Consider the following 24636-nt stretch of genomic DNA (forward strand, 5'->3'; position numbering starts at 1 on the left):
ACACCTTACTCCACAGGAGGAGGACCACTAAGAATGATCTGGTTGCTCTTGAACTGGGGATGAAAGTGGAGCATTGGTGCTCAGTGGAGGCGCCCTGGGGGTTGCCTCTCCTCAGCCGTGACTCTTTCAAGGACCTGCAAGGTGGCGCTCATTTCTGAACCGTGAACGGAAATGTCAACTGCAATCAGAAATAAGGATATACCAAGGTGTACGTGCTCCCCAGAAACTACCGCATCACCCCGAAATCTGTGACTCAAAATCGTCTCTATGACAACTGAGTATCTCAGTAAACAACAACCTGGATTACCAATAACCCTCCATTGACAAAGAGTACATACTCTGACATGTACTACATGAACATGTGTGATGGCTAATTTTAATGGGCCAAGGGGTGCCCACATATTTGGTCAAACATTACTCTGGGTGTTTCTGTGAGGGTGTTTCTGGATGAGATTAACATTTAAATGAACAGACTGAGTAAAGGAGACTGTCCTTCCTGATGTGTGTGGGCCTTATCCGATCAGTCGAAGGCCAGAATAGAGCAAAAGGGCTGACTCTCCCTCGAATAAGAGGGAACTCCTCCTGCCCGATTGCTTTTGAGCTGGGCGTTGGTTTTTTTCTTTTTTTCCTGCTGTTCGATTCTAAGGGAAACATCAGCTCTTCCTGCATCTCAAGCCTGCTGGCTTTCAGACTGCGATTTACACCATCAGTTCTCCTAGTTCTCGGGCTTCAGACTCAAGGTAGAACCTGCACCATCGGCTCTTGGGTCTCTAACTTGCTGACTGCAGATCTCGGGACTTGTCGGCTGTCAACCTCCAGAATCAGTGAGCCGGTTCCTTATTTTCTACACACACACACACACACGCACACCACTGGTTCTGTTTCTCTGCATGACACTAACAGTGTGTTTTCTCACGGGGTCTCAGCAGGGTGGGAAGCGTAACTGAGCCACAGAGAAGCAGGCTTGACACACCGTGAGCTCCTGAACACCCTCCTCTGGACTAACCCTACAACAGGTGGGCCCTTCTACGCAGGGGACACCCTAGCCTGTTCACACACGGCACACGGACTGAAAGGCTATCGTGTCTTTTAAAAGCAACGCAGATGAACGAATGACCCGAACCACTTCACTCTCTTCACTTGCTCAGGGATCTTCTCCCAGATAGGCCGCTCCGCACCCCCAGGGGGTGACACCCCACAGTGCACCCAGCTCCGCCATCTACCGTATAGGGGTACCCTCAGCAATAATAAATAGCACTCAAGTTTAACTCAAAAAGACCCTGGATCATCATAACGGTAATCTGTTGAATCAGCCTGACCTTCTTAAAAGGAAGATGCTGTGTGATTATAAGGTCTCCTTATTATTCACAGACAAACACCCTGAGTGCAGCTGCTGGCCTGCTGGGTCCAGACCCCAGACACCATGGCCAGCGTCAGCCGTGGTCTCGGAGAGCTACAAGCTGTTCTGCTGAACGCCAACTGGCAGGACTGCTCAGTGCAGACTCACTGCTTGGAAGAACCTGGAGACCGTGATTTGTTAAAAATGCCAACAAGGCTTTCAGGAGGGTCGCACAGGTCAGGAAGCCCATAGGGGAAGGACGTCGGGCTTGGAGAAGCAACAAGAAGACGTGGGCTGCTTGGACTCACCCTTTCTCCACTGGCCTTTGAGCCGGAGGGAGAGAGACCAGGCTGAGGCCCTTCCTGGACCAGGACTCCTCCCAGCCCTTTGCGCCCCCGAGGTGAGGACGGGCGTGTCATTTAACCTAAGTGGTGACTCATCGCCCCCTCCCCCGCTTCCAGCGGCATCCACGACCAGCTCCTGCTCCCACCTCTGCTGGAGCCCTGCCCCACCCAACTCCCGGCTACCTTGCAAGACTCTATTCGGGCGCGCATCAGCACACCCACAGAGGCCGCCCCGCCCAGCACCTGCCGCCACCCCAGACCCAGGGTCGGGCTGGGCCACCCCCCAGCACCCCGGAGTGCTCTTGGCCAACCTCCCGGAAGCATTCATTACTCTCAGGTGGAACTTCCTGCTTAAGGTCTACATTCTCCAGACCTCTGGACCAGTTCTGCTCATTTTTTTCCATCTCACCTCTAACACACTATCTTACTTACTTAGTTATTACACGTCTGGGGCTTAGCTAGCTCCCTAAATTAGCATGTCAGCTCCTCAACCGTACCGTTCATCTGCTCTGTTCACTGAGATATCCCAAGCACCGAGAGCAGCAACCTGGCGGGTGGAAGCAGCTCGGGGGCTGTGTGCTGGATGAAAAAAATAAAGCATTTCCCTCACTAGACTATTTGCCTTTTGAGATCGGGGACCGTCTTAACCCTGTAACCCAGAGTGGCAGGCAGAATAATGCCCCCACCCCAAAGAGTGCATGTCCTAACCTCCGGAATCTGAGAACGGTTCCCTTACGTGGACATTAGCCCATGTGATTGAGTCGATGACCTGGAGATGGGAGAAGATCCTGGATTATCCAGGTGGGTCCAAGGTAGGCACAAGCGTCCTTAAAGGAGGGAGGAGGTTGGTCAGACTTGGAGAGGGCTATGTGACGACAGAGGCAGAGGTCAGAGCGATGGATGCGGGATGATCCGGGCCTGCCCTTGCTGGCTTTGGAGATGGAAGAAGGGAACCGCAGTGAAGGAATGCTGGGTGGCCCCTGGGCCAGAAAAAGCAAGACAGGGGTTCTTCCCAGAAGGAAGGCAGCTGTCGACGCCTTGATGTCATCCCAGTGAAGCCCATTTCAGACTTCTGACCTCCAGAACTGGAAGATCATCAATTTGTGTTGTTTTAAGCCACTGAGTTTGTGGTGATTTGTTGCAGCCGCGATAGGAAACGGACGCCCCAGGGACTGACACTGCGGCTGCACAGTGAATGTCTGCTAAACGGACGTCGGGAATTTCCAGTAAAATGTCACTTTCAGTCTCTAAAATAAATTTCAACCCACGGGGACAGCAGAGTGATTTAAGCCATGAGCCAACGGTGATGGTGGCTGTTATTTTCACTGGTCTTTCTTTTCCTTTTGATAAGTAATTTTGACTCAGAGATGCTTGTGATAATATTTCCCCTCTGCTGGTACGTCTTACATTCAACCTACTTAGGCAGCTTTATTAATCAAATATAAGTCTCCTCCTCATAAAACCCTAAAGCAAAAATTTTTTTAAAGAAAAAGAAAAAAAGAAACCAATTTATTTAATGAAAACTGGTCTTAACAAACACGCAAGTAGCTGCATTCAAAGTTGTCATGTGACTTCTCAGGCCAGGCTGGTGAGGCACATTCAAGGTTTCTTCTTTCTGAACATTTCCAAATGCTCCATCCCCATGAATCTATTTTTAATGCGACACTTGGGGAAAGAGAGAAGTGATGGGAAATCATTGAGGACTCATTTCTGTGTCCAACTGAAAACTTAAACGGTCTGACTTATGGGCCAAATCCTTCCCATGTCTCATTAAAAACTAAGAAGAAAACAACCTAAGAAACACCCTCAGCTCTTAGCTTTCCAATCCCCTCAGCCTACCTACCAGGCCTGTTAGTATTTTCATCCCAGAAAATGAGAACCCCTAAAGACTGGAGATTAATAAATAACTTTCAGTTACCACTGATAAACTTTGATATGTGAGATTGTTTTCAATTTACATTAATATAGCATGAAAAAATTATAAACAGAGCATATAACTAATTTTTTATATGGGAAAGAAATCTTGAAAGTTTTAAACATCCAGAATGGATTCACATACAACCCAGAATTTATTTTTGGCCTTTTGGAAGAGATATAGATAGACAGATAGCTACATATAAGATAGGAAACTTTTAAAAGATCTCAAAACATGCTATCCAATAGTAATTTAAAATCATTTTTTTCTACAATATATAGTACATACTTTATGACAATGTGTTCTTGCTATTTCTTCTACAGGATATAATTGGAGAATCACAACATAAAGCCCACAGCATACTCCATCCTACTTAATAAACATTTACTGAGCTACTACGATGTGTGAGACCTTGAGCCGGAGAAGGACGAAGTCCCCAACATCAAGGGCTCCCCACAGGGTGAAGGGACAACATGACTGCTTCCCAAAAGGTGCACCAGGGTCCACATTTGAGTGGCTTAAGGACACTCAATAAACAGATATAATTTCTCTACTGAAAAATCCTAAACCACAGTTTAACGAAAACAAAAAAAGGTGAAATGGATTCATTTCTCTAATAAAAACAGCTACCTTTAAACTGAAATAAGACAACTGAATCCAGAGGGCATCCCTTCACCTAGGAGAGCCTGACACAATGCAATCCCTTTGCCATTGGAGTGGGCGTCTGACGTCTCCCACCCGTCGGTCCATTCATCCAATCTCCCATCCATCATTTATCAACAGCCTCGGTGCGCCAGGTGCCAACCAGGTGGACAGGAGAATGACTAGGACACACGTCCTCGGGAACATTTCCAAACGCAGTTACTCAAGACTGTGTTAAACAGTGACACTCCTCTCAGCCCTGTGTTTCCCAATAAACCACGAGACTGAAGGGTGCCACTGTTTTCTGCCACTGCAAGCACTTTACACCTGTTTACACTGGCTGCGCCAGAGGCTCACCTGCCTTATCCCTTGTCATGCTGTCACTCTAGCGTCTCAGAGCACATCTAAGCTGTACCCTTCACCCGCACCCTCATGTATCACCGCATCGCCTGCGACACGCAATAAATCACGTCTCTAAGTAACAGCAAATCAATCCACTTCCTAGAAGGAAGATACAAGTCACAATCAGTGGCGCCTCCCTGCAATTCTCTAAAGGATTTGGCGTGTACGAAACACCCAAAGTTCTCCTATACCCTTCCTGAAGTGCCGGGAGTTTCAGAAGAGATTTACAAGACAATCTGAAGATTGCAGTCTAATAAATACAAAGAAGAGCTGCAAGAGTGTCTGGCCTAGAGGTGTAAGAGTCTGTTCCCAAACAGTGCAGAACACCAGGCCCCTGCAGCCTGAAACATCAAACTCCTACTGTCCTGTCTGACTTCTGTCCAGGGTCTCGTTGACAGAAAGCATACTAATGGAGGAGGGTTTCCAGACCACGCGGTCCAAACGTTCATCTAGAGGCGCCAAGTCTTGTCTGTGGATCCAGAAACCCAGAGGTGAACCAGCATATGTACTAATTCCCCCGCGAACTGCTCAGCCTGAATTTCATGCTTTGTGCTGTGGCCCGGGCACACCTGGGGGGACGGTCATGGGGACAGCCCTGGGAAGTCCACCGAGTCATCAAAGGCAGGTCGCGGGGGACATGTCACTCAGGGATGCGAGAGCCGAATTAAGAGATTATTAGTTACTTGCCAAGAAAAACTTACCTCTTCCGCTGTTAAGTGCTTCACGCTTCTTGTTTTTTGTTTTCAGATTCGGAACCAAGCGTACAGCAGAACTTGGATCATTCTAGTAACGCCCACCTCTCCCAGGTCTGTGAGCAGATGTCAGACAGCTGCCCCAGCAGCCCTTCATAAAACAGCCCCCGACACCCCGGCTCCTCGGCCCACGCCCCTCCCCCTTTCTCGTTTTACTTTTTTCCACTGCTCCCGTTCACCATTTGACAGCCTTTCTGTCTTACTTATCTTTTTCCCAGGAGAGCAACCACTTTGATGGCAAACATCGGTTCTCTCCTGGAACCCCAGCAATGGGAACACTGCGGGCACTTAACTACACGCTTCCTGAGTGAATCACTGGAAGACGGATAACCGTGTAAAACTCTGTGCTCTGCAATTCAACCTCCTCCATGAACGTGAGCTTTGATTCTAAACCACACACCCGGGGTCTGCCCTGGTTCTGATGTGCTTTCTGTTGTTCTTGCTTTTTTAAGTAGTTGTGTTAAGCCAGCTCAAATCTTGTGTACAGTGAAGCAGGAGAGAGTAGAGAGAGAGGTACAGACAGATACAAAGGACGATCTGATTATTACACACGCCGCATCCTGACAGATGGCAAAGTCTCCCCTGAGGTTAGAAGGAGAGGAAATGAACCAAACAGTATGACAATTAACTAGAGTAACCTTTATTCAAACACTGGCCATCTTCTTCCTATCAGTTTAGTTCAGTCATCCTGCGCCGATTCCGTCTGGTGATGTTTAACACTTAAGAGGCCAGTCCCTCCTGGCCTCCCTGGCTGTTCCCCCAGTGGCCCTGCTCCACAGACTCCAGCCTTAGGGACCGAGGCTGCTTTTGACCATTGATGCGTCCAAATGCATCCATATCACGCTCGTTTCACTCTGGGATGCCTTTCATTGAAAGGAAATGAATCAAGTTTCCAGAACTTTTTGAAATATACTACACCTTTCCCCTACAACACAGCCTCACATATGGCGCTACCGCAGATACAATCCCATGATGGTAAGAAGAAACCGCATGAGACTAGACCGCTTTCATTCCAAATTCCACCTTAGACAGGTTAAAGCCCTGAAAACCTGAGGGGGCAGGGGAGAGAGAGGGTGTGTGTCAGCGCAAGGAGACAGTATTTAACGGGGAGGGCAAGGTCCTACCTGCTTCACGACAGTCACCGTCCCGGGTGCCATGGCAACCACCGAGGCAACGGCAGTGGCGTCGTGCGTCTCGGTGCCCAGCTCGATGATCTGCTGGAGGATGTTTACAGCCGTGGGGTCAAGTCGGTCACCTTGCCAGGAAGAAGCAAACAGGAGACCGGTAAGGCCGTGGGTGATGAAGGTCACTGAGCGCAAAAGCAGCCCTTAGCAGAGGCCATTCTCGCGCAGTGCCTTCTCCAGGGACGCACGGGTTCTCAGTAAGTGCTCATTTTGACCACGGAAATAATGTGCATGGTACTTCACAGCCGACAATGCAGTCTCTATAAGAACATCTCAAAACTCCAAACAACCTGCGAGGAGACGACATTGTGACACTATTATCCCCACTTCATAGATCAGTCACCTCACTGCAAAAAAATGGAAGAGGATTGTCTTAGGCCCTTGGGTCAGTTACGTCACAAAGCCAGGGCTCAAGCCCAGATGTTCTGAATCCAAACTTGTTGATACAGGACTGCCTCTCAAAACAGAAACTCCTGAGAAGCACCAGCTATGACGTCAAACCACAGAGCTGGTCCTCCTTGAGCACAGGCATGGGAGGTGGTCAGAGCGCGTGTGCCAGATACATTACACAGGATGCGGCAGAGCACCAAAGGGTGCTCAGTCATCAACCAGTGGGCTTCAGAATTCTAAATTAATGTAAGCTGAGGATTCTCTTTTAATCATCTCAAAAGACTGTAATCCATATCATCAGGGCAGCCACTGAGTGTACCCTTTCACTCAGCTCTCACCATCTGCTTGGCCATCTGTGACTCTCCGGAACACAGCACTCTGACCCTCATCATTACTTCACTAAGAGGGAAATTACTACCTGATCTCCAGGCTAGCATAATATCATGAAGTCTCCACCAAGGTCTACATACTCCTGGACGACTTTCTGCAGGCCACGTTCCAACGCGAATCAGTAAGTGATGAGGGAAGGGAATTCAATGTGTTCTACACAGAGGGTAGGACGTGGCATACGACTGAGGCAATGACATTAGCACCTGTTCACCATGCACCAGCCTAGCATCCCCTACACACACCTATTCACACCCACACACACACTCTCCTTCAGCAGGGAGGCGGGTTTCAACTCTGCCTGGCAGCCAACCACTCTAAACATCTAAACACTAAACAAAACACTGACCTTAAAAAATGTACTGAAATAAGATTTTAATTCCTCATCCGTTTACTCCCTCAATGACCATTTATCAAGCCCGAACTGTCAGCCAGGAACATGGTTCCCAGTGGGATCCAGCAGGGGTCCCCAAGCCCCGGGATCTAACGCCTGCTGATCTGAGGTGGAGCTGATGTAACAGGAATCGAAATAAAGTGCACGGTAAATGCAATGCGCTTGAATCATCCCGGAAGCATCCCCTCCCCCCATCCTTGGAAAAACCGTCTTCCACAGAAATGGGCCCTGGTGCCAGAAAGGCTGGGGACAGCTGGGATCCAGACAAGATCTAACGCTGCCTCCCCCCATCCCTTCCGGGCTCACAGGTGACTGAGACAGACCGTAAGCAAATCATACAGCCCCTGGTCGGCTCCATATCAGGGGGGCGACTAGGGGGCTCTGTGGGAAAGTCAGGCGGGCTCCCGGGAGATGACACGCCATCTGAACACTGAAGACGAAGACGCGTTCGCCAGAAAAAGTGCTGTGCGGGGAGGGGAACAGACCAGGCCCCAGAGGTCACAGGAGCGTGTGGGTGAGAAACACAGCTCACGCCGAGAACGGCAGTCTGGCCCAGGAGGGCACGGCTCCAAGGTGGCCAGAGATGCAGCGCAGGGAGGCCAGGGCCTAGAGCAGGTGGCCCGAATGCCGAGCTGCAGAGTCTGCCGTGTTTCCCAAGAGCCAGGAGGAGATGCCGAGGGCTGAAGGAGTGAGTGAGTGAGCGCTGGTGGGGATGAAGATGGACAGGCTGTCCTGGCAGGGCTTGAGCAACGCTGAAGTCACTGGACGTGAGGAAGGAAACACGCACTGAGACGTGGCGTCAGCTCTGGGAACCGCACCAAGAGCCGGCACCTTGACGCCCCACCTGCAGAGCCTGCTTCTCTCACAGGCTGCAGAGCTGTCTCCCGAATCCCCCGGTGAGCACAGCACCGGCAATGAATCTTCCCCAAAGTGACCGGCCCCAAGGGGTTTTCTGCGCACCCTTCTTACAACCTGGGGGTTAGGGATGTAAGAGCTGGATGAAATGGCAATTTCCTGTCTCCCATCACCAGCTGACTTCACTTAATGCTTCCTCTAATCCCACTTGCTTGACCTCTGTCCCCCAAATACCCAGAGGGCTGTGGTACATTATATAAACTCGTACTCCTTTCCTGTTTGGAAAAGAGCATCAAGAAAATGTTTTCTAAGCACAATGCCCCAGTTGCCACTAGGCTGGCACAGTGGTTTGTTTTCTCAAATTGATCGAACATTTGAAACTGATGACATTTGACATAAAAATCCTGACTTGGGGCTTTTCAGAAGAACTGGGAAGTGGGCAGTCCCAACAAGAAGTCAGGAGACCTCGATTCCAAGACCAGCTCCAACACCCAACAAGTGGACGATCCTCAGCCAGCCGTTTACAAGGAGGCAATCTTCCACATCTGTGAAGTGAGGACAGTAGGACCTGCTTCTCCCTGCTCTGAGAGGTGATCCTACGTGTGAACACCCGGCAACCCTGTTAGGCGGCACCACCTTGGCTGGGGCCCTGTTCTAGAACACTGCAGGAGAGCTCTACCGCCAAGCCTGACAATGGGACCGCGCCAGTGGTCAGAACGCAGTGGAAGGAGACCAACTGGCAGACGTAATTCATCCGTAAAGTCATTCATGCAGCGTGTCTATCAAAGACCAGTTCTGAGGTGTCAGAGTGAGGCAGGGGGCACGCTCTCACCACTGTCTGAGGTGTATCTCAGGTCCTGGAGGGCAGCCACCGCTGCCTGTGTGCCCTGGACGTCCTCTTCGGCTTGGGTGATATGCAGGTACTGGGTGGAGGGCTCCTCCGGAGTTTCTGTTGCTGGCTAAATAAAAACACAGCATCATCCATGTGACCTTCTAGAAGATCACCTATTACCCAGAAGTCCCAGGATAATGGATTAAGACAAAACAAATGCACATAAGCAACGCTTTTGCAGCAGCTCATTAAGCAGGCACCCCTGAGAAATCAGTGCTCCAGTAAAAACCTACTTCCCAAAGACAAAACTTCTCTTTGCAAGTGCCGAGACTTTTTAAAACCAGCGTCGGTGGAAAGCTTCCTGCAACACGTTCTTGCCGTAGGGAACAGAGTATGCTGTTCATAACTAGAGATGACACACGCTCAGAGGTTCTCGTGTGTGCCCTTCTGCTGTCTCCTCTGCTCTTCCCATGGCCACCAACACCGCCCTTATCTCCCCTGTGCCCGGGCCTCCTGCCGTGAGGAAGGCCGAGAGGAAGGCACAGCAGTGGTGACGGTGGAAGGGAGGAGAAGATGGGTAATCACATAACACTCGGCAAGCTTCGAGCACGGGTCCTGGCACAGAGCGAGATCTCAGCAAATCTTAGCTACCATGCTGCTCCGGTTATAGGAAGGATATGAGAAATACAACTGACCAGAGAAAATACAGCTGTGCAAAATCAGGACTCACGAGAGTACGAGAAGCTAAAGAGACATTCACAGGTATCTTATACCTAAGGAGAGAAGAGGTGGGACGGAATTTTCACAAGAACTAGATATTGATAATCACCTCCTTCTGGAACTGCAAGGCAGGAAACATGGATGTCACCAATAAAGAAGAACAAAAAGGGGATTTTACATACAATTTTTAGGAGCCAAAGCGATCACTCTCTATAAGCACTTACCAGTTACTCACACAGGTTCAGAATACAATGTGATTATTCTTTTACAGCCAAGTGGTCAGGTTCATTTAGGCATTTCCAGCCTGACATTTAGTAGACACCCAATAAACGTCTGATGAATGCATAAATGAACAAACAAGCATATTTCCTTTTAAGTACCATTAAGCAACATAGTGGCCAACACTGATTGGATCCGAGGAATGGCTTAGCCTGTGATGAACAGGATGGGCATGGACTGGCTTCCCCTCTTTGGGGTACTCTTTGTAATAACCATCTGTGGGAAGGACAGTGCTTTACAGGGCATTCCTGGGAGGCTGGCAACAGCCCAGCTGCTGTTAACAGGCAGCTTGTCGTCACACGGGGACCACCCCCTGCCCAGCTCCTTAGCTGCTCTACTGTCTCACTTCTGGAGTCTAGTGCGTGGCTTGGTGTCAACTATTTTTATTGAGTCACAATTCTGCTGAAGGTGTCAGGATCTGTAAGGAGCGAGACCTCCAGAGGAGAGCGCCATGACTGCACTAACGAAAGCACCAACTGGCCAGGAGAGATGGTGCTCTACGTCAGGAACTGGCATTCCAATGTCTATGTGTAACAGAGAGCAAATCCTTGCAAGTATGAACTTGGAACACCAGAGGCCTGACTGCTTCCCACAGATGAGGACGTGACGCTGATGCTGGTGACACCATCACCTCCAATAACCATGGCAGCTGCCATTTACTGTAGGCCTACTGGGGACTAGACAGTAACCCCAGCGTTTTATAGACAGTGCTTTAACATACTCCTTAAATTTTCTTATAGAAAATGTCAAACATACACAAGACAGAGAGGTGAACCTCCGTGCACACATCACCCAATCTCAACAATCATCAGCTCGTGGCCAGTCCTGCTTTGCCTCTCTCCCCGTGCACTCCACACAGCTGTCCTCTGATTTTGAAGCTAATGTGGATGTCATATCAATTTATCTGTAAATATTTTAGAATGTATCTGTAAAAGGTAAAACTCTTTCAAACCATAACTACAACACCACCGTCACACTCAAAACACTTAACAGGGCTTCCCTGGTGGGGCAGTGGTTGAGAGTCTGCCTGCCAATGCAGGGGACACTGATTTGTGCCCCGGTCCGGGAAGATCCCACATGCCGCGGAGCGGCTGGGCCCGTGAGCCATGGCCGCTGAGCCTGCGCGTCCAGAGCCTGTGCTCCGCAGCGGGAGAGGCCACAGCAGTGAGAGGCCCACATACCACAAAAAAAAAAAAAAAAAAAAAAAAAAAAAAGCACTTAACAATAGTTCCTTAAAATCTTCGCGTATCTAAATGGTGTTCTAATTTCCCCAATTACCTCATTTTTTCACAACTTGTTCTACAAATCATATTTAAGTAAGTTATTGAAATCCATATATTAGAACTGACTGATAAAAGTCTCATAAGACTTGTATTTATAGGCTCTCCCTCCACTCTTTCTCCCCTGCTTATAGTTGTGTTGGGAAAAGTGGTCGTTTGCCTTCAGAGTTTCCAGCAGTCTGGCTTTTGCTGACTGCACCAACATGGAATCATTGAATATGTTCCCTTGTCCACTGTATTTCCTGTAAACTGGAAGTCAGACACAGAAGCTTAATTAGGTATCAGTTCCCTTTCTGGCAAGAAGGCTCCACGGGTAACACAGTGTGCTTCCATCAGGAGACACTATGTCTGAGTGTCTCTGTTTTTGCCATGTTGGCATGACATCAGTGGAGGGTTGCAAAATGGCAATACTGTAAATCTTCATTTGTTAGCTGGAGTACTTCTATAAAAAACGTCTCTCCACAAACATTCGGTTACCCTGAGACATAGTTTATTTAGATGAGGTAGAAAAACTGTTTGATTCTGAGCCTTTATTTACCAAAACAGAGTTTTATTTATCAAAATAGAGTTGATTCCCTAATATCCTACAAAGGTGACTAAGGATTTTTCTCCCAGTATCATTATAAACTCATGGATTTAAACACACTTGATGTGCTTCACGCCAGTCTGTAAACACTAACAACAGCCTTGGAGTAACAATATCAACCCTACCACTGACGGTGGAATAACTGAAAACAGTACTTTTTTTGCAGTTCTTTTTGCCCTTAGGTTATACCCCACTAGGGAGGAACAATCAAATTTCTATCTTAAAGTCTCTTGAAATAGTCTTTCTCTATGTAGTTCTGCCATCGTTTTGATATATAGTTCAGATACTTTATTTCATTCTATTCTCAATTTTTAGGGTTAGCTTTTTAAAGTGTAATTTTGTTTTTATTATTACATAAGAAATGTATTTCTTATATTTATATCAGAGTTCCAGAGTCAAATCTGCACAGTCGGTCTCTGCTAAGACAAGTTTAGCTTCTTTCCTACCCTCTCCATCTTATCTCCCTGCCTTTTCTACCTGTGCTTTCCTCCCTTTTTATAACTTTTATTTTGAAATAATTTTAGATTTACAAAAGAGTTCCAAAAAAAATACAGAGACTTCCCACATACCCTTCATCCCACTTCCCCTAATACTGACATCTGCTGTAACCATGGTACAATGATCGAACCAAGATATCAACATTGGTACAATACCAGATTCCACTGGCTTTTCCACTGGCATCCTTCTTCTGTTCCAGGATCCAATCCAGGACCCCACAGTGCATTGAGCATCCACAACTCCAAAGTCTCCTCCAACCTCTGACAGTCCTTCAGACACTCCTGAAGAGAACTGGTCCGGCATCTGGCCATCCATATCATCACATCAGTTGGATACATCGGATGGTCTCCCATGATCAGGTGGAGGCTGAGGATTTTTTGAAGAGCACCACGAGGTGACTGCCCTTCTGATCACATCATATCAGGGGGTACATGAAGTCACTACGTCTTACTACTGAGGATGCTGACCTTGATCACGTGGTTAAGGTGGTGTCTGCCAGGCGTCTCCACTGTAAAGTTACTACTTTTCCCTCTATAATTAATTATTTAGGGGGAGATACTTTGAGGCTACATAAATACTGTATTTCTCCTTAAACTTCTGTCTACTAGTTCTAGCATTCATCAATGGATCTTGCCTGCTGCAATCATTACTGTGGTGTTCCAATGGTGATTTTCTATTTCCCTCATTCTTTCTACATTTATTAATCAGCATTCTTCTGCAGGGAAGAACTGTTCCTTCTCCACCATTTATTCAATCATTTATTTATGTCAGTATGAATGCAGAGATATTTATTCTATTCTTTCAGTTTTAGTCCAATACCATCATGAGTTACTTTGTTACTCAAATTGTTCCAGCTCTGGCCCATTAGGAACTCTTTGGGCTGTCTCGTGTGTCCTTTTGACACGCCTCCATCTTATTTTTGTGGAGCACGTTGTTACTTTCTAGTACTGCAAAATGCTCCAGGGTCAACTTACATAATTTCTGCCTCAGCCCTGGGATCAACCACTTTTCAAAGGGACCCTGGTTCCTTTTGTTGGATTATCCTGAGAATCCAAGATCTGGATTCAAGGTGTGCTCATTGCCAGCGGCGTGTCACTGCTTCTAGGCCCTCTAAGCACAAAAAGCTAAGAAATACATGTATGTATACTAACCGTGTATACACATATATCTGGAATTATTTCTACATCAATCTTGGTGCGCACACACACACACACACACACACACACAATCTATCTACATGTCATATATAACAGTGCTGCAATAAATAGCCTTGTGCAATCGCCTTTCCTCATTTTTTTTTTTTTTTGGTATGCGGGCCTCTCACTGTTGTGGCCTCTCCCGTTGCGAAGCACAGGCTCTGGACGCGCAGGCTCAGCGGCCATGGCTCACGGGCCCAGCCGCTCTGCGGCATGTGAGATCCTCCCGGACCGGGGCACCACCCCATGTCCCCTGCATCGGCAGGCGGACTCTCAACCACTGCGCCACCAGGGAAGCCCCACCTTTCCTCATTTTTGTTAGTATAACTTTGGAATAATTTTCTAACGGTGGGATCGTCTAGTTAATGGAAAAAGAAACACATATGTAATTTTAGAGATATTGCTAAATTCCCCTTCATAAAGGTCACATCGTTTTGCATTCCCACCAGCAATGCATGAGAGTGCATATTTCCCTTCAGCCTCTCCAGCAGAGATGCTGTCAAGACTTTTGGATTCTTGCCAGTCTACTAGGTAAGAAATTCTATCTCTGTCAAGTTTTACTTACATTTATTATGTGGCAGGTTGATCGTGCTTTCAGATATTCAAGGTCATTTGCATTTCTTTTTCTATGAACCTTTCTTATCTTTCGCCCATTGGGCTGTCAATCTTTTTCATCAGTATTTCTAGAAGCCTTTTATAATGTAAAGATATTCACCCTTTTTTCTATGATATGACTGAAAATATTTTTTTGGCATTTGCCCCTCTACTTCTTGAGTTCTTTTACATAGTAGTTTTAAAATTTTTGTACGCGGTCAATTTTTTTTCAGTCTTTTCCCTAACTGAATCTGGATTTTGAGTTACAGTTAGGAAAGTTCTCCACACTCCCAGTTTATAAATGAATTCACTTATGTTTTCTTCTCGTATCTGTAAAATATCTCTTTTTTTAATCTCTGTTCCTTTGCTCTAGGCTCTCTCTATAGATAACTCATTGACTATTGTATATTTTTGATGTTTTAATCTGCTGCTTATTGTGTGTGGTAGATTTTCACTTATTCTTTCAGACTTTCAAAAACATAATCCTGTGTCTACAGAGATACTTTATTTCTTCTCTTCTGATTCTTATGTCTCTATTTACTCTGCCTTTGTCCAGCACACCAGCTGAGGCCTCCCACGTGATGCTAAAAACCAGAGCCCCTGGGGCACCCTCATCCTGTTCCCAACTCTAGCAAGAAACCCCCTAGTCTAGGATGCCAGCTTTTGGGCTGAAACACATACATTTTGCTTTTCATCTTAAAGATGTATTCATCAAATTCTACTTTATTGACTGTTTTTAATCAATGGATGCTGAATTTTGTCAAATTTTCATAGATGCCTTTTCTGCATCTATGAAGATGATCATTTCACTTTTCTCCCTAGTCCTCTCATTATGACGGGCTACATGGACACATTAACACATTCCCTCCTACTGGACAACCCTTCCCCTGAATTCTGGAATACTCCTCACATTGTCATGATGTATTATTGTTTTTCATGGGGTGTTGGATTTGTTTCAAAGCCCTTATTCTTAACTGGAGTAAGCCCACTGGATACTCTAATGCCCTAGAAAGTTCTCAGGAAGTGGTTCTCAATTGGGGGTGATTTTGACTCCTGGGGCACACTGGCAATGTCTGTGATAGTCTGGTTTTCACAGCCGGGTATGTGAATGGATCCTAGAGGGCAGAGGTCAGTGATACTACGAAACATTCTAAACTGCATAGCACAGCCCTCTACCACGAAGAATTATCCGGGTCATAACTTTAGCAGGACTCAGTTTGAGAAACTCTGCCTAAGGTAAACTGCAATCTGGTGTGACCCCTGGTACCTGAAAAGAGAAACAACTATTGGCTTTTAAAATACAGCTACTGGCTTTTATATAATTCAGTCAGGAAACTGGTTCCAACACCTGAGGGGAAAACAAAGGTGACGGGTAGGTGGAAGGAGAGGAGGGCCTAGAAGCAGCAAATGGGCCCTGCCCTGCCCTCTGGGTGAGGACTGCCAATATATGCCCTGTGTGCATTCTGCTTTCAGATGCAACTTCTGAAACTCTGAATTTGTGATAACAGAAGTGAAAATATCCACGAGTCCAACACAGACGTTCACAAACCAGCCTAAACGCAACCCAGAGTAAGAAGTCACATGCGTGGCCTGGCTCTCACCCAGTGGTACCCCTCAGATATGAGACAGGGTTTGAAAAGATTTCCAAGTTTCCCAACCAGAAAACCCACTGCTCTGAGGAACTGCACTGGGCTTGCCTGGTTTGTCATCTGCGTTTAGGAAAGTCACAATCGATACCATGCTTTAAAAAGTACCTCCCACTTGGGATCTCCTTCGTTCTCCACCAACTTCAGGCCATGCTTGTTCTTCAAGTGCCTGTTGAACTCCCATTTGGTGCCATAAACGAAGCTGCACACAGGACACTTCAAACAACCTGAAAGCACAGACACAGGTAAAAAGATGCATTCACAACACATGAATTCTGCCTTGCATTCAAATGCTTCAAATCTAAGGGATGTATTTTTTTGTCTCCAGTACTCACTTTCAATCCAAGCTCACCTTAATATTAAACAGAATAGCAAACAGTATATGTGTTTTTCAGGGCAAAGGTTTAAAACTTAATGCATTTCTTTTCGCTTATTAAATGAGAATTTGCAGTGAGCCTAATACACACGTAATATTTTAGGTGCCAGAGAGAATTAAGATGAGTAACATAATTCCCTTGGCCAAGTGGCTGAACAGCTTAAATGATTTTTCCATGTTTTTATTCGAAAATAACAAATCATTTGGAAAGCAAAAAATAACTGAAGGACAATGGGTGCTTTTCTCAATCTCCTTCATCCTAAAACACTAAGACCAAGGGCCAGATTCTCAGTCTCCTTCACATCAGAAGGGGAGACAGTGATATAAATTCCCATGTGAATATCCCGCTAAAGGACACATGAAAAAGCTGGTCACATCCTGAAATGTCACTATTTATTTAATTGATTAAATCTTACACATGTTCCAGGAAGTATCTGGATGCTTTCGTTAAGACAATATAAAACTGTAGGATAAAAAAAGAAAAACCAAAAAAACCGACACACAAACTCACACAAAGACTATCTTTCTAAAATTATATCAGAAGCAGCAACTAAATTAGGAGCTGGACAAAAATCACTTATTTATTTGTCTGTTTATATGAAGTAGAGTTGATTTACAATGTTGTGTCAGTTTCAGGCGTACAGCAAAGTGATTTAACAGGCTGTGCTTCCAGAAGCAAACTCTAGCCCCTCAGGAGGCTAACTGTAGTCCCGGCATCAGGCCTCCAAATCTACCAGACATTTAGCAGGCCAGAGTCAGGCTAAGTGCTGGCACCCTCAGCTGGCCGGGGCAGTGAGATGGGACCACCAGGCACCTACTGGTCTCCCCGCAGCCACTGTTTGTCTGCTCTACACCCAGCACACAAATAAAAACTCGAACAAAATTACATCTCACATAGGTGTAAGACCCTCTACTGCCTTCCCATCACACCCAGAATAAAACCCCAGCTCCTTGCTGTGGCCTGTGACCCCAGTAGCCTGGTCCCTGCCTCCCTCTCCAGGCTTGTCCCCTCCCCTTCACCCCCATCCTCGCCTTTCTCTGTCTTTTGCATTCCCCAAGCTCCTTCTCTTCTCAGGACACCTGCTGTTGTTGTCAGTCTGTCTGCTGACCCGGTCCCCTGTCTCTGCTGGACCTGCTGTGCTTCCCTGTGCCCTCCCAGCCTCAGTATTTATTTCTTGCTCACTGGGGCACTAAGGAGGGAGGGAGAGGAATTCTGTCCTCGTGACAAGGTGTCAACAAATTATATAAGAACTAGACACATCTCATGGTACACATCACCTAATTTAAGCATCTCCTAGATGTAGCTGGGATGTGCTAGCTCTCCTGAATCAATTCCATGTCAGTGACTCTCAGAGAGCACCGTTCTGTAACCGGGGTTTCCTGTCTATCACCTGAGGTGGTGGGCAATTCCCCAGAAAGTCATGAGAAGGAACGGAAGCCAACCCAGGTGGCCGACAGCACAGCCCCTTCAACTTTCGGCCTCCCATGCCGGGAGGGCACAGGAGAGCACAGCAGATCCAACAGAGACAGGGACCAGAGTCAGCGCAAAGGCCAGCAACAGACACCAATTCTGAACTACCAGAACACTCTACAGAAGAGGCAGCTCAAACAGATGCTTGCTTTCTGAAACTCAAACACACTGCACTCTTTTTTTAGGCAAAATCAAGTGGGCTTGCTCTTTCTTGCCCAGAGGATAATTAAACTTACTTTTTAACCTTCTTTGTTACTGCTTATTAATCATCTAAAATGAAATCTTTTCCTACAATCATCTTTTAAAACCCTCCAAGGTATGAGAACCACTACCTTTTCTTTTGGTTAAGCTGACATTGCTTCTATAAAGACTTAATACGAGGCAATGAACACAAGCAAACTACCTAAGGTAAAATTTAGGCTTTAAAACGAAATTGAAGGTTCCTTCTGGGCTATTCTTTAACAGAAACTAATTTAGGGAGGAAAACATCCTTATATTATGTTTCAATGAAAATTAATATGAGAATGCCTCCACATTAATTAAAACGTCCACCTTTGCCATGGTGGCTTTAATTAAAGAACAACGAACGGAAATATGTAATCTAGACCGAAGGTGTAACTATGCCAGTTAACTGACATTAAAGCTGAGAAATATTAATTTCCATTTCAATTCATTAGATGCTTAGGGCCACACTCAGTAAAGGTCACGGGCAGGCCTGGTGAATTTGCTTTTTGCAGCACTGATATTAAGCGTGCACCTTAAGACCCTAAACATCCCCCCACCGCCCACGTCGCAAATTCCTCCTGAGCAAAGACAAACCAGGCCAAAGGATAGAATTTCAGGAGCAATTTTAAAATTCCATCATGGAACCCTTTGTTCTTTTGGGGATGCAGTATACTCTGGAGGAATTTTGAGCATTAAACTACTTGCACTCCTTTGCAGTGGCTGACATTATGGAAAATTCCATTTCGTTTTCAGTAATATAACTCCCAGAATGGCATGGGACACTGGGCTGGACGGTCAGAAGACCTGAATTTGGTACTTGCTCACGTGACTCAGAACCACTTCCTTAAATTCTCTGGGTCTTGGTTTTCTCTACTACCAACGTAAAAATGCTAACGCCTGTATCCTTATAAAAGGCAGCGAGGTCAGCAGAACAATGGGCCCCCCAAAGATATTCACATCCTAATCCCTGGAACATGTGACTGTGCGACCTCCCATGGCAAAAGAGATCTCAAAGGCAGGATTCACATAAGGATCTTGAGATGGGGAATTATTCTGGACTCTCTGGATGGGCCTAATGTAATCACAAGGGTCCTTCTAAGAGGGGAGTGGGAGAGCAGATCCCAGTGACGTAACCCGAGAAAGACTGCTGGCTTTGGAGGACGGGGCACGAGCCAAGGAATGTGGGCAGTGTCTAGAAGCTGGAAAAGGCAAGAAAACAGATCCTCCCCTAGAGACTCCAGAAGGAATACAGACTTGTTAGCAAACTTGACTTCAGCCTGTGAGACCCATCTTGGACTCCTGACCTTCAGAATGGTAAGATCATAAATCCGTGTTGCTTTAAACTACCGCCAAGTTTGTGGTCATTTATTACAGCAGCAATAAGAAACTAATCCAGGCACTCAAGGGTAACTGGACCAAAAGCAGCTTAATTATCAAAGGAAAGTGGATACAGAGTAATTTCATTTTATTAACAAGTGAAATACGAAATCGGACTTGGGAAATACTGCAGAGGAAAAACCAAGCGCATTTGACTATAAGCCAGGCTGACGTTCCAAACCCCAGTGAGGAACTGGTAAACGGAGCTTAAGCAACGTCTCCCCCATCCCTCCTGGTCCCCTCACACACTCCTCAAAATCTTGGCATGTGAGATCCAGCACACCCGTGGTGAAAGCCAGACTCTGAATCAGGACCCCGGTCTGGCTTGACCACCGGCTCACTTTGTGGCCGGGGCCGGTCCTTTTCCCTCCCTACGCTTCCTCATTTTAAAATGGAAATGATGACGGCAACCCCACAGGGCTTCGTGAGAGAGAAGATAACATATAAAATAACAACCAACAACACGGTGTAGCATTACAGCACTGGAAGCACCTGCCAATAATGTATGGGATCTAGGCCCTAATAAAAACAATTTTAAAATAAAAATGTCCAAAAGTCAAATAAAGGACTTTGGGTTAACTGATAGTTTCTGGATTTTCTTCTATACCGTTCTCCCTGAATCTGGTGTGAATGTACATCTAAGGTACGGATGGTACACGTATTTACACTTTTCTAATACAATTGTTCAAAATAACGCAAAGCTCTTAGCAGATGTGACAAAACTAAGCCTTCTCCTGGTCCGCTTCCTCACATCTTTTCTTATCTTAATTACCTACCCTTCCTCAATGATCCCCTAAAACGGGGAGCCTGAGTTAAGGCACACCACCCAGGAGAAGCAGGTGATTTTCCTCCCATGAGCAGCATGGGGCCTGTTAAAAGGAACGTGTACTTTCTGTTAGAGGATAAGAACACGGAGACGCTGCCCAGCCTTTGTCTCCAACCCAGGCAGGAAGGGCAAAAACGCTACCACAGCCCAGTGCCTTGCGCAGTGTGGGACACATGAGGGGCTCAAGATGCACCATGAAGAAGGACTTTGGGAATAAACACGATAGGGAATGTGAACCATTTATCAGGTACTTGTTACATGTCAGGCGTGGTCTGGAATCAAGAATAAGATCTCGTCTTTGCAACCTGATGCTCCGAGGAGGTAAGTAACTGGTCCAGGGGCCAGAGTGATCACAGACCCGCCTCCAGGGTCTGTGCTCCTAACCCTCCGCTCGTGCCAACTGCCTGGGGCGACTTGAAGGAGGGCCTTGAGGTCACCGGAAAAGGACCAGCCCGCTAAGCCCCATCGTTAGCCCACCGTGAGCTCCAGGAATGAGCTGAGAGTTTGTGACACTTAGCATCAAAGCATCGGATGCCTTTCACAACCTGTGATTTAGTGAACCAGCTCCTGAGCTAGCTTCATCAGGGGCATTTTAAAAGGAGGAAAGGGGGCAGACCCACTGAAGCGATACAATGTGAAAAATGCGTATTTTGTGGAAAAACACCTCAAATCCATATTAATGAACAAGTGATGGGCTGAGAAGAATAAACAAGGGATTGTCTGATCTGCTTTCAAAATATGAGAAGTACATAAAACATAAGCAGGGAATAAAACACTTAAGTAGCATTGAGTACAAGTCTAACTGCCAAAAAGCACTGGCGCCCGAGGGAACTGCTGCCTCCTGATGGGGCCCAGCTGGCATGCGGCTGGAAGCGGCACCTGTGCCCCCAGGACCAGAGGTGTGCTGGGGCCGCTGGAACCATCTCTTCCCAGCTCAGCGACCTCACGCTGGAAGCTTAAAATTGGCCCTGGCGGAAATATGCACGGCACAGAAATTGGCAAATGCTATGAATCAGGTTCCCTTCTCCCTGCCCCGGGAGAGCCAGCTGGTAAACACTCACAGAACACGAGTAGATGCCCTAGCAGCCCCCATTCCAGAGCTCGCTGAAAATGACCCAAACTCTGTGGAAAACACCATGTGCCTTCCATCAGAAACCTACACGGAGCAGAAACCTCAGCCTATTCGGCCTTCTTCCTGCCTCTCCTGCAGTGCTGTGCACCGACACCCTCCCCAAACCCCTGAGCCTGGGGGTAGGAGACTCTTTCCCAGCAACTGATGGCTCTGCCTGTGTCACAGTGCGACACCGTTTAAACACAGCTAATGGACAAGGAGTCCCTGCATTGGTTTCAGGAGACTAGCATCGTTTTGATAAAACTGCATTTTATTTGTGGGTTTTTTATTACATCATCATTTTAACACATATTCCTCTATCTCAAAACAAGAAATTATAAAGTCCCACAAAGATATCTTTTGAGGAGTGATGTGAAGACGAAAATAAAACCAAGTGGGGATAGGGAGAATTACATGGAATTAATCAAAAGGAAATGAAAACTTCCAGTGGTACCAAACACCTCATCATTTCCAAAGACAGTCATTTTATCCAGCTCCACTTTCTGCCTGTCTCCTTCACTCTCCACAGCGAGAGCTGTGTGCTCTTGAGATCTCTGAGCTGCACTCACAGTCAACCGGCTCGCTGCTTTCAGAGACAGTTTTCCCGCCAACACACAATGGCACAATGTCTCCTATGAGCCAAGAGACATTTAGTTGTTTCCTTCTACAATATGTCTCTTAAAGGGGGGCATAGGAAAAATAAATAAACACACACACACACACACACACGCACACAAAGGCCAAAAATAGCCCTGCAAAGATCAGAAATAAAACCCAGACCCTGTCAGGGAATGCCAATTGATTATAGAGAGTCTTGGAAAGTTAAGTGAAAACTTAGGGCATGAAGCAACTTGACCTCAGCACATTTTCTGCAAGGCAATGATGAAAGTTTGGAAGCACGGAGCTATGACAGTGTCATCAGTCAGATCCCCACACCTGTCCCAACTGCCACAGTAAACGTCTATTTCCTGCCAATCCAACCCAAGAGTGTGAAGGATGCTAAAACGAATCGCTAGCCCGCTACTCCAATTATTTACTGTGACTCTAAGGCGATCTATCCTCTCCTCTGTGATTCCTAGACAGGGGAGTCATCAAAAATGATGCACCAGGGCTTCCCCTGGTGGTGCAGTGGTTGAGGGTCCGCCTGCCGATGCAGGGGACACGGGTTCGTGCCCTGGTCCGGGAAGATCCCACGTGCCGCGGAGCGGCTGGGCCCGTAAGCCATGGCCGCAGAGCCTGCGCGTCCGGAGACTGTGCTCCGCAACGGGAGAGGCCACAACAGTGAGAGGTCCGCGTATCGCAAAAAAAAAAAAAAAATGATGCACCAGCTCTAGAAGGACTGGCATATTTTCAGAAAAACAAAACAAAACATAAAAACAAAAGAATGAAAATGTATTGAGTGCCAGACACTCAAGTGCTCTTGTTTCACTCTCCCCGCGATCACAAGGGATGGCTGCTGTGAACTCCACCTGAGGTGCAGGGCCTCAGGTAGAGAGGAGGGTGACTTGCCCAAATGGCACCGCACCTTCCTGCCCTCCAGCTCCGTGAAACTGCCATTCAAGCCAATGCCAGGCCCACGGTCCCGTTACCCCAGATGGATGGCTTAAAATTATCCCGAGTTTTTTCTGCCGCTCATCCATTTCTGTACATCAGCCCTGTCACTGAAAGTGCTGAAGGATACTGTCAATTCATTTGTTTTACATTAAGACGCCTTTCATGGCGATTACAGCAAGTGGAGCTTCACGCTGCATCGGAAAACTAGGAGCGGCCCCGGCTGCAGCCGAGTTTACAATCCCACAGCTCTGTTTACGGGGGCAGGTTTCTAAAATGGTCTTCAGCTTCGAAGAGTCACAGGATTCAGGAAAGAGTAGCAACTGACGCATGGCACGCTGCAATCATTTTTCAGCTGAATTACCGAAGCACAGATATAAATACAACAGCATTTCTCTGTGTGGCAACAGCAAGTGAGCTAAACCCTCTCAAGTGGGAATGCAATTATTTATTAAAAAAAGAAGCAAAACCCTGCCAAACTTTTCAATGATATTAGAGGCTTTCATCCATTCTCTTTAGTTTAAATGTTCTAAATAGTTTTTCCTTTTCAAGATGCATAAGTAATCTGAGCACTCAATAAACATCTTTGGATAATCTAAAGAATCCCACCTATAAATGCGATCAGTACAGCATTATTTACAACTGCAATAAAAGAAAAATCTGGAAACCCTATAACAACAGGAGCATAGTTAAATAATACTTGATGCGGCATCGCGGAAAGCCCTCAGAGGTTAAAGTAGGGAGACGGTGCACCAAAGGGAAACAAGATGTACGTGTTAATCATTGTTAAGTAAACCACGAACTTCCATCTGTGCGAAATGTGTGCGTGGACCAAGGGCAGAAGGCAATACAGTCAGCCCTCCGCATCCCCCGGGCTCCGCATCCAACGTGGGGCTGCAGATACAAATGCTGACTGTTCTCTGCCATTTCACACAAGGGATCGCGCATCCACGGACTGCGGTATCCGTGAGGGTCCCGGAGCTGATCCCCCGCAGATGCTGAGGGACGACCGTACTGACAAATGAACATTATGGGAAGGGTGGTAAAATCTGTGGGTTAATTATCGCTTTGTCCATTTAAGAGTTCCATTAAGGTCGCTGTAATCCAATCCTGGCATAAGTAACATGATATAAACAGCAAGGAGGAGGCGGAGGACAGCAGTTACGCTGAGGACCGTTCAGGGATCGGGGCGGCGCTGCAGGAGTTCGCAGCGCCGCCCCGTGGGGCTCGGCCGGGCAGGACAGGAGCGGCCCGCTCGCCTACCTTGCTGGATGAGCGCGTCGGCCGCCAGCTCCCCGGTGCCCACGTTGGTGTACTCCTCGTTGGGGTGTTTCCTGTTGTAGTGCCGCTTCAGGGAGCCCGAGATGTTGCATGAGTAGTGGCAATGGGCGCAGCGGAAAGGCTGCAGCGACAAGGAGGAGGGTTAGGGCCAGGCCAGCCCTGTGCGATCGAGCTTCAGCTAGA

The 24636-nt window shown here is 47.0% G+C and overlaps 1 protein-coding gene across 5 annotated transcripts in view; it reads right to left on the minus strand.

Annotated features, from left to right (window-relative positions):
* Positions 1-24636, minus strand: part of ZFAT (zinc finger and AT-hook domain containing) — a 167521-nt gene that overhangs the window by 17133 nt on the left and 125752 nt on the right. For 4 of the 5 annotated variants that reach the window (XM_024741220.1, XM_024741218.1, XM_024741219.1 and 1 more), the window contains 4 exons: positions 24436-24574; positions 16344-16462; positions 9437-9563; positions 6519-6649 (listed from right to left, as the gene is read on the minus strand). In XM_024741220.1, the coding sequence (XP_024596988.1) occupies positions 6519-6649; positions 9437-9563; positions 16344-16462; positions 24436-24574 (516 nt within the window). Of the gene's footprint in view, positions 1-6167; positions 6258-6518; positions 6650-9436; positions 9564-16343; positions 16463-24435; positions 24575-24636 lie in introns of those variants that run through there. The other variant, XM_024741221.1, reaches the window with a different exon arrangement.

This window comes from Neophocaena asiaeorientalis, unplaced genomic scaffold, assembly GCF_003031525.2.
Source record: "Neophocaena asiaeorientalis asiaeorientalis breed wild unplaced genomic scaffold, Neophocaena_asiaeorientalis_V1.1 scaffold177, whole genome shotgun sequence".
NCBI classification, from domain to species: Eukaryota; Metazoa; Chordata; class Mammalia; order Artiodactyla; family Phocoenidae; genus Neophocaena; species Neophocaena asiaeorientalis.